The 16,990-nt window shown below is 40.0% G+C and overlaps 1 protein-coding gene across 2 annotated transcripts in view; it reads left to right on the top strand.

Annotated features, from left to right (window-relative positions):
* TUSC3 (tumor suppressor candidate 3) overlaps positions 1-15,007 on the top strand; it is a 117,046-nt gene extending 102,039 nt beyond the window's left edge. Inside the window, exons 8-10 of one of the 2 annotated variants that reach the window (XM_037055277.1) lie at positions 1,364-1,438; positions 2,657-2,747; positions 8,813-15,007. In XM_037055277.1, the coding sequence (XP_036911172.1) occupies positions 1,364-1,438; positions 2,657-2,747; positions 8,813-8,828 (182 nt within the window). In that variant the 3' untranslated portion in view covers positions 8,829-15,007. Of the gene's footprint in view, positions 1-1,363; positions 1,439-2,656; positions 2,748-3,211; positions 3,316-8,812 lie in introns of those variants that run through there. The other variant, XM_037055276.1, reaches the window with a different exon arrangement.
* Positions 15,008-16,990: the final 1,983 nt, after the last annotated feature.

Here is a 16,990-nt window from a genome sequence, read left to right as displayed (position 1 = left end):
GAACAGACTGATGATGAGTAAAGATCTTGAATCTGTAATCAAAAACCTACCAACACAGGAAATCCTGGCATTAGATAGCTTTACCGGAAAATTCTACTAAACCTTTAAAGAAGAGTTAATGCCAGTGCTCCTGTAATTTTTCCAAAATTCTGAGGAGTAGTGAACACTTTTAAACTCATTTTATGAGGTCAGCATTACCCTGCTACCAAAATCATATAGGGACACTACCAGAAATTCTCAAGAAAATATTAGTGAACCAAATCCAAGAACACATAAAAAGAATTACACCCAATGACCAAGCAAGATTCATCCCTAAGATGCAAGCATTTTTCAACCCATGAAAATCAGTAAATGTAATAAATAACATTAATAAAATGAAATATAGTCACTTTTACATTAGCAGGTGCAGAAAAAGATTTCACAAAAATACAATATCCTTTCATGATAAAAACCTTAGCAGACTGGCTATAGTCAGAACATACTTTAACATAGTAAAGGCCATATATGAGAAATGCACAGCTAACAATGTAGAAAAATTGAAACATTTTCCTCTAATATCAGGAACAAAGACAAGGATGTCCATTCTCACCACTCTTACCCAGTATTTAATACTGGAAGTCCTAGCTAAAGCCATTAGGCAAGACGAAGAAATGTAAAGGCATCCAAATTGGAAAGGAGGAAGTAAATATGTTACAGTTTGCAGTTGATACCTTCTATGTAGAAAATCTCAAAGACTCAACCAACAAACTCGGAACCAATAAGGATTTCAGCAGTGATGCAGGATGCGTAATCAGCTGCATGTCTATACGCTACTGATAAAATAGCTGAGAACGAGAAAAGTTAATTGCCCCATTCACAATAGCATCAAGAAACAAAAAGCTTAGGGATAAATTTAACCAAGAAAGTGAAAGATTTGTACAACAAAAACTACGAGTTCACTGAAAGAAATTGAAAGCAACACAAACAAATGGAAAGACATCCCTAATTCATGGATTGGAGGAAATAATAGTGTTAAAATGCTATGCTTCCAAAAGCCATCTACAGATTTGGTGTGAATACCATCAAAATACACCAAATACGTTTCTTACAGAAAGAAAAAGAAATCCCCAAATTCCATACAGAGCCACAGAAGGTCCCAAGTATTGCCAAAGCAGTCCTAAGGAAAGAAAGCAAAGGCGGGCATCCCGTCTCCAGATTTCAAACTATACTGCAAAGCATAAAAGCAGTATGAAGAGGATATACTGTATTTACCTCAGTGTGCATTTTAATTTAACTATTCTGGGACAGAATACATTATGTTTGGGTCCAGAAAAATTGATAGATTTCATATGCATTTCTACTGCATCCTTGACAATCACTGCAGATGCCGCCATCACCATGGGGATGGTTCTTCTAAATGAAGCAGCGACGTCCAAAGGAGATGTTGGAAAAAGACGGAGTAAGTCTTTGTGTTGGTATTTTTGTTGTTTTGTTTTAGACTTCAGATTCATTTAAATCAAATGGGAAATATAAAAGTCCTTCATAAACATGAACTTCTAAAGAAATGTTCTGGTTTGAGGAGGGTCACTGTGTTTTTTACTTTCTTCTATTTCTTAGATCTGTGCAAATAAAGAGAACTGTATTTGTTCCAAAATGGAATTGGGTGATTTTCTGTGGAGCATAAGGAGAGCCACTCTGCACCCTTGTCAGGGGTGCTGGGGCCCATCTCTACCGAGGCTCCGTCTCTGTAGTAACATCCACCCTAGTGGGTGATAAGGAAACTTCTGCGGGGGAGTCTTAGAGATTTTGTCGTCAAATGCTATGTCCTCTGTGCCATAAAAATCGGGTGTGCATTCAAAGACTGACTCAGGAGAAGTTTTCTCATGTGTTTGTACACTGGAATACAGTCATACCATGGAGTTCGCTTCAGAACTCCTCAATCCCTGTACTCGTCCCATTTTGATGAGAAAAAAATGTTCAACACTCCGCACTTGCTGGGGACTCACTACACTTGCTAGGCTTGTATGAGTCCCGCACCGTCCTGCAAGGAAGATACCTCATGGCTTTGTACTTGTCGGGGTCACCACGTGCCATGGGCTCTGGGGTAATTAGTTCCAAGGAGTGACAAGCAAGCGACAATGCATGTCACGAGGACCGGGTTTGACCAGTTCTGAAAGCCAACAAGTGCCGAGGTGTGACTGTACTTTCCCAGTGACCTTCAAACCTCGTTAGGTCCACGTTTTACTCATGATGCTCCCTTTTCCAGTGATAGTCCAAGACATACAACCCACCACGTCTTAAACACAGCGTTACGTTTTTAAGCAGGTTAATTATTTTATCCTTTGATGAAACTCCTCCTCTCAGGGTCATAGGGAAAATACCTTTTTTTGTAAAGTAACCGATTTTGGCAGGAAAAAGGGCAAACACATGGGGAAAATATTACAGGAGAAGATAGGTTAGGGAAGTACAGAAGGTCTTACATGTCACTGTTAAATGAGAGGAATTTGGAAAATAACGAATATATTGTATTTTGGATTATCTGATTTGCTCTACCTGTATGTGTCATGAACTATTAAATGTAAGTATACTGTAATTGATTTAATGCATTTCTAAAATATGGACATTTGTTTGGGTTGCATGTATCTAGATACTAACAGTATTTTCTGTCTCTTTCTAGTAATTTGCCTGGTGGGATTAGGCCTGGTGGTATTCTTCTTCAGTTTTCTACTTTCAATATTTCGTTCCAAGTACCACGGCTATCCTTACAGGTAGTATCATTATACTTTTATACTAACATGACTATCTTTGCTTTTAACTAATGGGCTGAGCAGAGCGGTTACTCTGTGTTTAAGGATTGAGGTAAGGAAACTAACTCATTTGCTCGGAGACTGTAAACTCAGAGAGTGCCTGAAGTGTGTTCCGCGTAGATTATAACCGGAGATGTGAGACCTGGCCCCTGTTCCCAGGCAGAGTGTAGTTTTGTTTTGGAGGATACAGAGACAGTGTGTGGTCAACCCACACTACACCTCCCGGATGAGGGTGTCCCTGGGATCGCCCTTCTCATGCTGAGGTTTAGCCTGAAGCAGGAGCAACCTGAAGGCAGCGCTGTCTCCCCCCTGTAGTATCTGGGTAAAGAATGCACTGCTAACTCTTATAATGATAACGTGCGTGTGGAAGTTGACTCTTAAGGACCATTGTTTCCATGTTGTATTTCATTATGGTGTTTGGAAAGTGATCTGGACTCTGAGTGAGAAGATAGGATTTGGACCATGGCACTTGAAAACTAATAACCTCAGGCAAGTCTTTTAATCTTCTCTGAGCCTCAGTTTTCCTCATCTTTCAGATGGCCATTTTTATCTCATGAGTACAAGTCACAGCAAATTAGGTTTACAAATGCAGAATAACGTGTACTTGTGAGATCTCAAATTCCAGTCTCACGGTGTTTAGTACTTAAGCTGCTACAGGTATAATTCCTCAGATAAAAATTCCAGCTGCAGACTTGGACACTTGGAATTAACCATTTGGCAAAAGCAGTATATTTTTTTAAACAGTAACATTTGTATACATGCATATGCCCTTCACTCCAAATAAAATAGAATTCCATTTGGTTACTTCTCTATTTTATTATTACTTTAGGAAAGAAAGCCACACTAGAACTATTGACAGAATATATTCAGTTCTGCCCAGGAAAGCTGTAGTCCAATTCCTTTCCCCACAACAAACAATGTAAATTTTAACATCCAAGATAATAAAACAAAATACAAGTTTTCTAAATGGGTACCAGTATTTTAAATAAGTGTTTGATAATTTCAGAAATAAAGCCGAAGTCATTTTTGTAGAAAATTCCGAATCCAGTGTTTTGTTCGACTTCTGCCCCACACTTCTCAGCCCCTCAGACCTCAGAACGCGCAGTCTGAGCAGGCACGTCCATCAGAGTGAGCTCTGAAGGGTCGTTTCCCCCGCGGGAATGCGCGTCTCTTACTCTGGCAGGAAGTCGCCACATGGCAGCCCACAGAGAGTGGGGAAGCTTCCAGAGCTCTCGTCTTCACCTGCTTCTCCACCTTACCCCACACATGCTAACTGCATTGTTCTTCCTCCCCGTTTCTGACCATGCCCACTTATCAGTAATCACGTTATCAAAGCCCCCCGTGTCCCTCTCTGTGTAGACTGTGCAGAAGTGGCTTTGGCAGCTGGTGGACTTGACATCGGCTACCTCGTGCCACTATGGGTGACACAAAGGTCTCGCTGCTAAGGAGCCCTCCCTACTCCTAATAAAGCCCCGGATTCCTTTTGGCCTTTCTTTTTAGATCCTTTTCTTTTGACCTGAAGCCTTCTCTGGGTTTAGTAACCCAGTACAAAGAACAGACCCAGGGCTTTTGGCTAAAGAGGTCTGGCTAACAGCCTCGCATCCCCTTAGACCAGTTTTGAACATGGAGAGCAAGTTAACCAATCCCAAGGACAATGAACAATGAGTTCCACTAACGACGAGGCGATGAGACAGGGTGAAAACTCAGCTAGCAGCTTATCCGTGCTGTGTAAAGCGGTCAAGTTTTTCCTCCCCTCTGCACTTTTTCTGGATACCAAAATAAAAGCCAAGCAGCCGACCCTGAACCATATAAATGATTTCTGTGTGACAGAGTGCCCTAAGGTCGCCACTACAGGAAGTTAAAATTGCACATGGGAGAATTCTGTCCAGCTGAGCATGTCAGTAGAGAACTTACCCAGCTCCCAGTCGGACAGAATTCATTCGTTCGAGAGCACTGTGCCCATCTGGTGTGCAGCACAGCGCGAACAGAAAGAGTAAGTAATTCTAGATGCGTAAAAACAGAAGTAAAACGTAGACCAGTGTTTGGTACCTTTTCAGATTCTTTACAGGAAGAGAAAAGGAACAAACGCTTTTTCATGTAATATGGGGTCTCCAGTGAGCGAGATGAACGAGATGAAGAAAATAAGGTTTTCATATTCCCAACACCCAGATTATTGATGTCAACAGTTAGGCTTGTCTATATTTGGAACTGAGGAAAGGATTATACCATACATATTTTATAAGCTGGTTTTTCTTTCACATAACACAAGTGTATTTCATTGTCAACGATTCTACAGTATGACTTTACTAGCCGTGTAGTAACACCTTTGTGTAAGTCCCCTTAGTTTTTGTTTAACTTTGGTTCCATCTGCCTCTTCTTACGGCACAGCCTTCAGGGTGCCCCCTGGCTTCCTGCGGGGTCAGCCACCACTGTGTGGGCCGATCCACCTGCTGCCCCTCGAGTGCCACATAAACTATAAGAATGGTTTTGACCATTTTAAATTGTTGAAAAAAGTATTTTGTGACATGTGAAAATTAGATACAATTCAGTGTCCATGAGCTAAGTTTTATTGGTGCACAGGCAGATTTGTGTATGTACTGTCTCTGGCTACTTTCTCACAAAAACAGCGTAGTTAAGTAGTTTTTACAGACTATGGCTCACAGAGTTTAAAACAGTCTCTGGCCTTTCACAGACCGTGGCTGACTGCTGGCTAGCCACACGGACCACCCAATGGGTCCCATACCTTGGTACCTCTCTTCATTCAGCCCCTTCGGCCTAGGCTGCTGTCCGCGTTTTACATTTTCTCAGTGTCAGAGTTGTGCTTTGTTGGCTTGCGTTTGAACCCCTGTTAATGCCATCATGTCACATATGTCACTGTTATTCTGAATCGTGCCCACGCCATTCTCTCCTGTGGCTCAGAGGCATTAAGGGCCGTGAGTGTCATTCACTCCATTTTTTGCAACACCCTTCTGTGCACAGTGATTTTCTACAAGTAGATGCCCAGTAAGTCTCTTGAATACTGATCAGAACTGTTTTGGATCCGAATTTGAGAAAAGAACTATCACTTTAAGTAATGTTCTCTAGAAAAACTTTATTTTGAATTTCAAGTAACAACCTTGCTAACAAACTTTCAGAATAGCACTCCTCAGCAAATCAAGGGTGACACTTTTATCTAAACACTGAGTGTTTGCTCTTGTGGGGAGAAATTAGGAGAGAGCCAGACTTACAAAGGAGCCGTGTTTTGAGACCCTCATTCCATTCCTTCTTTGTATACATAGTGCCCCTCTGCCTTCCAGATGTACTGGGAGCAATAATTAAGCTACGCAAACCAGAAGGGAATAATTGCAGCCCTTTTAGGCCAGGAGAAGGGGGAGTCGGGCATATTTGGCTGGTTTGGGACTGCTGTCTAATCTCCCTGTGTACAGTCCACTACCCCTGCCAAGTAGCGCACATCTTACATCGCCACCCAAGTCAAACTTGACCGTGCACATACCCACTTCATGATACGCCAGTCATCAGTTAGGGTTGCACATTGCACTCTGTCCTGAACTGTAATGAGGTCATGACAGCGGGTGGGGAGGAGGCCAGACAGAAGCTGATAATGAGGTCAGGACAGGGCAGAGAGGAGTCCAGACAGAAGCTGACAGCGGCAGCTTCTCTCTCTGATGAAACAGACCAACGCTCCAGAGCACTTTCCAGAGAAGAGGAATATAGTCAGTTTTCAGTATTTTTGACAGTTTTTAAGTATGACAAAAAAGCACTGTTATGTTTTTGATACGCATTAAGAAAGAGAGTACCTAAACACTGTTAGCAGCATAAATCTATGAGAACTGTTAGATTATACATCACAATTATTAGACAAGTAAATGTGCAAGGATGAAAAGAATGTGTGTCAGACCCTGACAGACAGAAACAAGAGACTGTTCTCTTGAGTGATGGAGTCAGGATAAAACTTTCATAATGGAACACACGTTGGACATTTAATATTCCTGTAATGGAGATAAAAGTCAAACAGGAGCTACTGAATCATTGCCTGGGGAATAATAGTTCATACTGTGCTAAACAACATTTTAACAAAACATTTTTGACACTGGTGATTCTAGTCTTCCCAATGTCTTGAACAAACACTTGTCAAGAAGGTTTCATACCTCTTTTTATGAAAAAAGGTTATTTTAAATGTAAAAGAGTAAGAAGTGTTCTGTTCGATTTATCATATTATAGGACAATTAATAAAAGGTTTTTTATTTTAGTCTTAGTTTAAGACCAAATATGTATTTGTTTTTTCATAATAAAATATAAACAAAAGATTTTGTAGCAGCTTTTTAAAAAATAATTAAGTATTTCAGTATGGAAAGACCCCTAGAATGAACAAATAACATGGCAACTAAGCAGTTTAGGCTATTTCAGTAGTAAGAAAATAAAAAGATCCTTTTACTTTTTGAATGTAGCAACATGTAAAAATCATAGACCCTTTTAAGCTTTCTAGCACCCAAAAAAGTTAGTATAAAATCATAAAGGGTCATATTACTATTTTTGCTTTTATCTTGGTAATATTTTTAGCAATGATAAAAGGTGATCTTTATTGCTCCATAGCTTTGAAATGATCGGACCAGGCCTTTAAAAGAAAAAACTACAAATTCTCAAGTTTCTTTAAGTTATAGTTTTTCCTATTCTAATTACAGTTAAAATATTTTATGATCAAGTTTTGTTTTCATTGTCCCTTATTTTTTAGTTAGCTTTATCTTCTGGGCCAGCTTATTACTGAAGACATAAAAAAGTTCACTTACACATCACAGATCTAGCTGCTTTGCTGTCAGTGTCGCTGAGGATTTGGGGACTGAACGGCGGCTGGGGCCTCACGCTCTGGTGCCGTCCGCTGCCGGTCTTCCCGTGGGGTTGGCTGCGCCTGCCGGCCTTCAGTCAGGGCTTGCCTGGAAGCCGCGTCTTGTTGCTTCCGAATCTCAGCGCATGGTTTCATCTTTTAATGATTTCTCAGACACAGGTACACAGTTACTTTAGTTTGCACTGCGTACTTTATTCAAAATATATAACAAAGATATATCACATTTTATAATAAAATACTTTCGAGTATATATTTACTTTTAGCACAGTACCACCAAGATGATAAATATTACCACTGGGAAGAACTTGGGAGAGAATCCAAAATAAGCATCTTTCACTAATGAGGAAGCTGAGGGTCAGAAAGACACAGCAGTGTAGGCCTGGGGTGTTAGAACTTAAACACCCAAACATTACGTTTACTAACTACATAGCTTTTCAACCATATTAACCACTACTTTCATTTTTGTTTTAATATTTAGTTGAAAGTTGGTTTGTCTGTTGATTGTCCTACAAAGTTATGTTGTCAAGACTTAAATTGCCACATTAGCGGAAAGGTACAGGTATCGAACAAAAACTATTTCTGTTCTGTATTAAAGCTTTGCTTGGGGAAGTTCAAGAAGAAAAATAATAGTAATCTTTTACTTTTATTTCTGTATGGACAAGTATCTGTTGTTTCATCAGAATCTGGTGAAACTTTATTATGACTTTTTTATACATTGTGGTTATTCAATGAAATTATTAATTTAATGCAAATGATCAAGTGTTTATATTAAGTAAATTATAAATTAAATGAGAAAAAATATTTTCTTTAAGACACAGCAGTTACCTACTTTACGTGTTTATTGTAATGCCTTCCTTTTATTTCTGCCACACTACCAGCGTAAATGCCGGTTTAACCCTTGGTCTGGCCGGCGAGGAGAGCAGCTCACAAAGGTGCCTTATCCAGACTCAGCCACCACAGGTTCAAGTTCTTATCAGCATCTTTTCCCACCCTGTCCTGTACTCAACACAAGCCTAACCCCATTACAGGAACTAGTTCAGAGAAATTACCTTGATATGAATATTCTAATGAGATGAATTTAATTATGACATTTTTGTTATATTGACACATACTAATTTAGAATGGAAAAAACAGCATGTTGTGTTTTTCTCACTGGCACATATATAATTTTTTTCTTTTTCAGCTTTTTAATTAAATGAAGCCAGTGGGATTTCCATGCAGTGAAAGTTTACCATGAAGATAAAGTGTTCATGACATATTATGAATTCTTCAGTTCGTTCCCATGTAGGTTGTGATATTCTAGCTTATTCTTGTATAATTTTTAAGTGTGAGATTTCCTAGTAATTTAATTTATAGAAATGGATGGTGGAATTTAATGTTATCACAGGAAAGAACAAAGGAAACAATGTGTTTTCAAGCATATCATTCAGTGTGTACTGTAGGATTGAAATAAATGACAGTGTATCAATTCCTGCTTTAGAACTGTTCGCTTCCTAGTAAAGAAAACCACTGCATTCGTAAGGGAAAACTAAGAAGTGTATGTTAATAAATCATAGGGCTGTACAGAGATAATGTATATGCATGAAACTATGTCACGTTCTCAGAAATTGTATTTATTGCGGTTTCAGTGTAAAGGGTGTGTATGGTCACATATAATGTTTTGTTCTTATAAATGACAACTACAGAAAGGTGTATAGGACAGGATGCTGGATAGACAGTACCTGCGTCTTGGATGCCTCACCAAGGAAAGGGACACCTTTCCCAGTTTATAAATCTAAAGCAAACGTGACTAAGCGAATGTGCCCTAGAGGCATCAGAGGACGGGAGCCGCGCCCTGGAACTGGGAGTTAATTCCTCTCCAGCTTTGGAAGTGCCAGCCCGGAACCCAGACTTGTCACCACAAAACTAGCTCCCCAAGGCCGTTTTCTCCTGGTGTGGTGTGGAAGCAGCTTGCCATTAGCGATACGAGGGAACGACTCCATGAAGCCTTCTGACACCAAGTATAGGCGTGACCGTTATGATGTTTGCACATCCTGTGTCTGCTTATAGGGCACCTTTGCACATGTTATTTTTTTCAGTAACGCTTTAAATTAGACCAGAAATGTAAATTTTGTCTGACATATAAGTATTTACAAGCTGAACGCCAAAAAGAATTTAAAAACAGCTCGTAGCTAGGCTTTTTAACTCTCAGACCTGAGTTTTCATTCCTGTGGTGCTGCCCGAAGATGGAACAAGAAAACAGTCAGTTCAGTAAGCTTTTTGTTTTTCCTCCTAAAGCTTTGTTACCTAATTTTCGTTAGGATCCAAATACTAGACCAGGAACAACCTCGGCAGCTGTGTCCTCAGAGAGGGGCCAGCGCACGCCCACTGCACCCACTACTCTGCACCCGTGACGCTCGGTGAGGAAACTGGAGGCCCACCCGGCAGAGTGCGCTGCGTCCCAGGGAAATGTGTGTGCTGGCGGGGTGGAACCTCTCTCTCCAAACATGCTGATGCCCAGCAGGGAAGGCTACTGAGAATTCGGAAATACGTTAAACTTCTCTATCTCCAGATCTATTGTTAAAAATCACTATTCCCCCTAGTTCCTATTCAAAAATTAATATTTACTATTGGAGTGGCATTTATGGAAGAGCAATGAGCGACCGTAGTCATTTGTTTAATGCCTGTTCCCTTAGGGAGCATTTGACCCATAAATCTTAATCTATGGAGTCTTTTCCCGTGTCCTAAAGTTCATTCAGAACAGACATTGCCATTGGAGTTTGGGACCAAATCCTACAAATAATAAGCATATATTTATCGATTACAATTACTCGTGTTTGTCCTCTTAAAGCTCAAAGTTCATATCTTCTAGTTAGTATGCAATTGACCAAGTGATATTAACACGTTTGCTCTCCCTATAAGGCTTACTAGTGTGTAGTCATGAACAAAGTCAGTTCTCAGACACCGTGACCCAGGGAAAAGAACTTCCCTATTCCATGTTCAGAAAAAGTTTGTAGCCTAAATGATATAATTTCCTCCAAATATTAAATATCTGCCACTATCAAAGCAATGTTTTCAGAATTCTATAGTTTAAAAAGCTATTGATTCTATATAGTCGGTAGTTACGTTAGGGAAGTGATTCCAGAGGGAAGTAAACTGCCTCCAGATTAGTTATTGGTAAGTTCTGTAGGCAAAACTCCAAAAACAAATATGGGCTTATATGTATATAGTCAGTTTCAAAATGCAATGTGCAAAATCCCATACATGATGTATGACATCTTTTGCCAAACAGTTTAAATTGAAAAATTAATTTATATGTGATATGGTATATCCTCCAAAGTCACTTTCAACCAGATTCACTATTTAAAGACTCCTTAAAAACTGATTGTATGTTTAGTTTTTAAACATTACTTTCCTACTAAGTTGGAGAGAAAAGTCCTAATATAAACGTCCATCAAAAGGAGTTTCATTTTACACTAACACCTGATCGATAACATGTTGCAGTTTGCTGAGCACACTGTTCCTCGCATGAGGTGTTCACATGAGTAAGCCCAGCAGTGTCGTGTGTTGACTGTCATTTTCTTCTGCATGTAAAGTAATATCCCTTGTGAGCAAGCATGGGAATTTGGAGAGATTAGATTTTTGTCATGGTAGAGATTGACAAGTACTTCTTGCTGTTACGGGAACCATCCTAAGTTGCATGAAGAGAGTGGTGGTTCTGATCAAGGCATGACATACTGTTGTGCAATCAGTGACGTTAAACACTGTGCTTTAAGAAGGACTCGTGATAGGGGTGAACACATTAGCTAGAGCATCCAGGGACAAAGCATTTGAATGAGTTCTTTGAGACTTAATATTACTCCAAGTCCACAGAGCTCATTAAGTTTAAAATATGAAAACAGTGTTTTCCATTCTCTGACAAGAAGCTGTACTTGGTCAGACCAATAATATAGCTTATAGTATTTTTTCTAATAGTAAGAAAAGGGTAACATAGTAGCTAATCACACTCAGGATACTAGTATGTGCATATTAGCCCCTAAAATATCTTATTTAATTCATGAGCATCTAACATAGGAATTTTGTATACTCCTTTTATTAATCCTTAAACACCTGAAATATACAGATGTTTCTATCATGTAACTAGAGAGTTCTAAGTATTTATACAGTTTTAATAAAGCATCACACATTCAGAATATAATAGGAAAATGCCTCATTCACGTAAGTGTTGGTATATGTAAATTAGGCATATATGTCAATATATGGGGAGTGGGGAACTATAGGGACTCACTCCCACCATACAAACACTAGGCAGTGGGCGAAGCCTAGCCAAAACTGTTATAATAAATTTTGTTGAAAGTCTGGAAAATAGTACAAAGTTTACAGGAACCGAGTGAATGCTTCAGCCATAGAAAGGTGACTGAAACCCCGTAGTACAGCTTAATGGCCTTTTATCGAACTCTTTTTCCATCCCCTCCTCCCTCGCCAGCAGTGGTTTTGGAAACTGGCAGTCTGTACTACTGGTGTGAGTGTGTAGTTCTAGGGGGAGCCGGATGGACCTTGCGCCCCTGGAATCCTGTTTGCCCTGACCTGCCTGGAGACTCCCAGTAGGACTGATGCATGGGGCCTGCCTTTGTCTCACCTAACTCGGGAGGATGGGGAAGTGGCTGTGCAGAGGGGTGTTTCTCTAGAGCATGGAAAGGTAAATAAAAGAGCTCGCTGCTGCCTGGGGCAAAAGGTAGCAGTTGGGACAGACAGGCGACTAAGTAAGACCTGGGAGGAAAGCTGTGGAGCGAAATGCTTTGGGAAATAGGGGCTTTGGAGAGCTCCCACATGTTCTACAGAATCTAGAAGGACATGCCCACACACCCAGGGCAGGGTGCACACTCAGAAAGACCTGAGAAGACCCTAAGCTTTTACCGCCTTGCCAACCTTTAAACCCAGCCCACACAGGAAGTGAAGGCTAGGGCAGTGTTGTAAACACTGTGGATAAGTGTTGGAGTGCTCCGCACCACGCCAATCAGTAAACACTGAGAGAGTGTTTTCTTTTGTTTTCTTTTTCTTTTTGTATCCAGGCATTTAAGGAAAGTTCTGTCAGACCACTCGGTGCCCGCTAAAATAATGATATAGAAACTTTATAGATTATGCATGACAAATAATATAGTTTTTACAAGGAGTTGAAGAGTCACTAGGTGACCACAACCCACAACAAGCAACAAAAACTAACTCTGGAGAGAATTTAATTTCCAAAGTTGCCACAATATTCAGAATGGCCAGTTTATATAAAAAGGAGCAGTATACAAAGAGGAATTCAAAGAAACAAAATGTTACCCATTCACAGGAAAGAGAAATGAACAGAAACTGTTCTCAGGAAGCAGACAGTGGACTTAATAAATAGTTTGACCATATTTAATATACTCAAAGAGCTGAAGGAAACCATAGACAAATAAGGAAACAGACAATTCTCACCAAATACAGGATATTAATAAAGAAATAGGAATTATAAATAAAGGAGTCATATACAAATTCTGAAGTTGAACAATACCATAGAAATGAAAATTTCACTAAAGGTGCTCAAGAGCAGAAGAGGCAAAAGAATAAGTCAGATAATTTGAAGCTAGGTTGATTGAACTGGTGTACTCTGAGGAGAAAAAAGAAAAGGAAGAAGAATGAACTAGAGCCTAAGACATGTCATATGCCACAAGCACACTAATATGTAATAGTGTGGAATTCCCAGAGTGAAGGAGATAGAGACAAGGACAGAAAGGATATTTGGAAAAATAATGTCCGAATACTTTATATTTGAAAAAAGACATGGATCTACTATGCAAGAAGCTCAACAAACTCCAAGTAAACGTGGACAACTCTACAAGGAAATGAATTATAATGAAACTGTTGTAAGATAAACACTTTAAAGCAGCCAGAGAGAAGTAATTTGACATGTAAAGGAGTCCTCAGTGGGATCAGTAACTGGCTTCGTTGTGCGGGAAGGCGTTTGTAAAGTGCTAAGTAACTGTAACCAAGTAACCAAGAAGTCTGTATCTGGCAAGACTGTCCTTGAAATGGGAAGATTAAGACCCTCCCAAACAAAAGTATAAGGACAGAGTTGCTAGTAAACCTACCTACAATAGACACTAAGGAAGTTATTCAAGCTGAAATGAAAGGACCCTAGACAAGAACTCCAAGGCACATGGAGAAATAAAGAGGGAATCATGCCAACAAGATGGTGGAATAGGCATTTCTACCAACATTCCCCAACAAGAAGAAGAAAAAGCTTCCAGAACGCTGTTGAAGCTGAAATTCAAAACTGACTGCCTTGAAGAGGGTGAGAAGAATGGTGTCACTTGCCTTTGTCACCTCCCTCACTGTGCAGCATAGTTCATGGCCATGAGAAACACCCCAATCCCACATTTTCTCCCATGGGGCAACGTGAGAGTGAAGGCGTGAGTGAGTGTCCAGCTTCCAAAATCGTACAGGACACTGCCAAAGAAGCCCCATTTTTCTTGCCTCACCCCAAACACAAATGATCTGTGAGGCTGAGGGGTGGGGAGAGGCTGAAAGCTGAGTGGACATAACTTAGAAATCAAAAGGACACAGGTCTCACTAACCAAGCCACAGACTTGGAGAGCAGGCCTGCTCATCAGCTGCTGGGACACTTCACCAGTTTTCCCAACTGTAACTCGTGGAATTGCCAACACACCACATGCCTCACTCATGTGACACCCATTGGCCCACTGCCTCTTTTTAGAGAGCTGGTGAGCCAGGGACAAATGTGGCCTGACTATAGCATTTGAAGGAGGCACATAAACATGCATTTCAGAGCATGGCCCTGGGGAAGAAAATGTAAGGCTCCCAACAGACAGCCTGGCTTTGCTGGATTGAGAGAAGGTAAGAAATCTTAATACCACGTTCAGGAGAGAACAAAGTGTAGAGCGTGTTCATCTGAAGAAAAAGTAGGAGGTAGCCTAAGAATCTCCAACAGGGCTAATGAATTCAAGTATTTCTCCAAGCCACTCAATAGGGAATAGAGGATGTAAATATAGCTTCGAAAGCAAAACAGCAACAAGACTCCATGGGAATATAAAATAGCAAGGAAACATGATGTGAAAGAAAATTCTTTTCTAATGAATTTTAAATTGCCCGACAATCAGAATAATTGTTTTAAGGAAATTCAAAGAGGTACAAGAGAACATAAATAGCCAACTCAATGAAGTCAGGAAAACAATACGTGGACAAATAAGAAGTTCAACAGAAAGAGAAATAAAGAACTGAACCAAAATTATGGAGTAGAAGAATACAATGAATGAATGAAAAAAAGAATAGAGTGTCAACAACAGACTAGATCAAGCAGAAAAATCTGAACTCAAAGATGAATTATTTCACATTATATAGTCATAAAATTTTTAAAAGTCTATGGATTATGGAACTATCAAGCAAAATTATGGACATTTCAGAAGAAATAGAGGCAAAAAGCTCATTTAAAGAAATAATGACAACACTTCCCAAATTTAGAAGCAATTCAGGTATCTACGTTCACGAAGCTTTTAACTCCTCAGATTCAACCTAAAGAGGTTTTTATTCAGATACAATATTACAAAGCTGTCAAAAATCAAGATACTTTTAAAAGCAGCAAATGAAATGCATACAGAAGACTCCAGAAGGCTGTAAGTGGATTTCTCAACAGAAATTTTGCAAACCAGGAGGGAGTAGGATGGATTTAGAAGGGGCCCTGAAGAGTGACAACAATATTGAAAAAGAGGAACAAATTTGGAAGATTCACACGTCCCAATTTTAAAACTTGCTACATTGCTGCAGAAAAGAAACATTGGTACTGACAACTGCAGGTACCAAATATAGGGACTGGCATAAGGATGAATACATAGATGAGTGGAAGAAAACATGCATAATTCTTCATGACCTTGGATTGTGTAATTGTTTCTTAGGTATGACACCAGAAACAAGCAACAAAAGAAAATAAATTTGACTTCATCAGAATTAAAAACTTGTACATCAAAGGACGTTATCCAGAGAGTGGAAAGACAATCCGTACAGAAGATACTTGTAAATCGAACACAACAAGGACCTGATATCCAGAATAGAAACAGTTGTACAAATCAACAAAAAGACAAAAGTCCTAATTTAAAAATGGTTGTAATGGCTGGAATTGTATCCCCCCTTCAAGAAGGTACGTTGAAGTCCTAATACCAGTACCTCAGGATGGCTTATTTGGAAATAGAGTTGTTGCCGGTGTAGTTAGTTCAGATGAGGTCATACCGGAATCCAGTAAGACCTGCGTCCTGACACAAATGCAGGCACGTGAGGACAGACGGGAGAGCCCGTAGCAAGAGAGGATTGGTGTGATGTATCTGTAATCCAGGCTGTGGAACACCAAAGGTTGCCAGAAAAACACCAGCATCCAGGAACAGGCAAGGAAGGGTTCCCATGAAGATTTCAGAGGGATCATGGCCGGGCCAACACCTTGATTTTGGACTTCTAACCTCCGAAACACTGTGACCATGTATTTGTCACATGTCATCCCATTTGTGGTGCTTCATTACAGGGGACTGGAAAACTAACACAGTGGGCACATGACTTGAGTAGACACCACAGCGAAGATACACAGATGGCCATCACATGGAAAGATGTTCAGTGTCATTAGTTATTTAGGGAAATGCTCATCAAAATCACTGTGAGGTACCACTCCGTGCCCCGAGAATGGCCATAATTTAAAAAGGAAAATAACAAGTGTTGACCAGGATGTGGGGGGAAAAGGGACTCTTAGACACACTGGGGGAATATCAAATGAATAAATTGCTTTGAAGACAGTTTGTTTTTCTGTCTCAATGAATTAAACATGTAATTACCACATGACCCAGCAATTCCACTCCTAGGTATAAAGCCCAAAGGGTGGTCAAACAACACATATGCTTAAAGTACATAGCAGTGCCCTTTATCATCACCAGCAGGCGGGACAACGCAAATGACCATTAGCTGACGAGGGGATAAGTGACGTATCTTGCTGATACAGCATGTGTGAACCTGGAAAACGCTATGCCAAGTGAAAGGAGCCAGACGCAAAGGCCTCCTGTTGTCTGATTTCATTTATACGAAATGGCCAAATAAGAAAATCCGTAGAGCTAGAAAGCAGATGAGGGGTTGCCGGAAGCTTAGGGCAGGAGAAGGATGAGAAGGGACGACCTAATGGGTTCGTGGTGACGAAACTATTCTGGAACTAGGTTGTATTGGTTGTTGCATAACATTGTGAATGTACTTAATGTTGCTGAATTACAGTGAATAAAATTGTGAAAGTGATCCATTTTGTATTTATTTTACCGCCACCCCCAAGAAATTACACAGAAAGCTATTTAAAATATGATGGCACACT

The sequence above is a fragment of the Sturnira hondurensis genome, unplaced genomic scaffold (assembly GCF_014824575.4).
Source record: "Sturnira hondurensis isolate 20B ecotype Veracruz unplaced genomic scaffold, ASM1482457v3 Scaffold0008640, whole genome shotgun sequence".
Lineage (NCBI taxonomy): Eukaryota > Metazoa > Chordata > Mammalia > Chiroptera > Phyllostomidae > Sturnira > Sturnira hondurensis.
The sequence above is the reverse complement of the archived record's forward strand: the minus strand, read 5'-3'. Positions and strand labels throughout refer to the sequence as shown.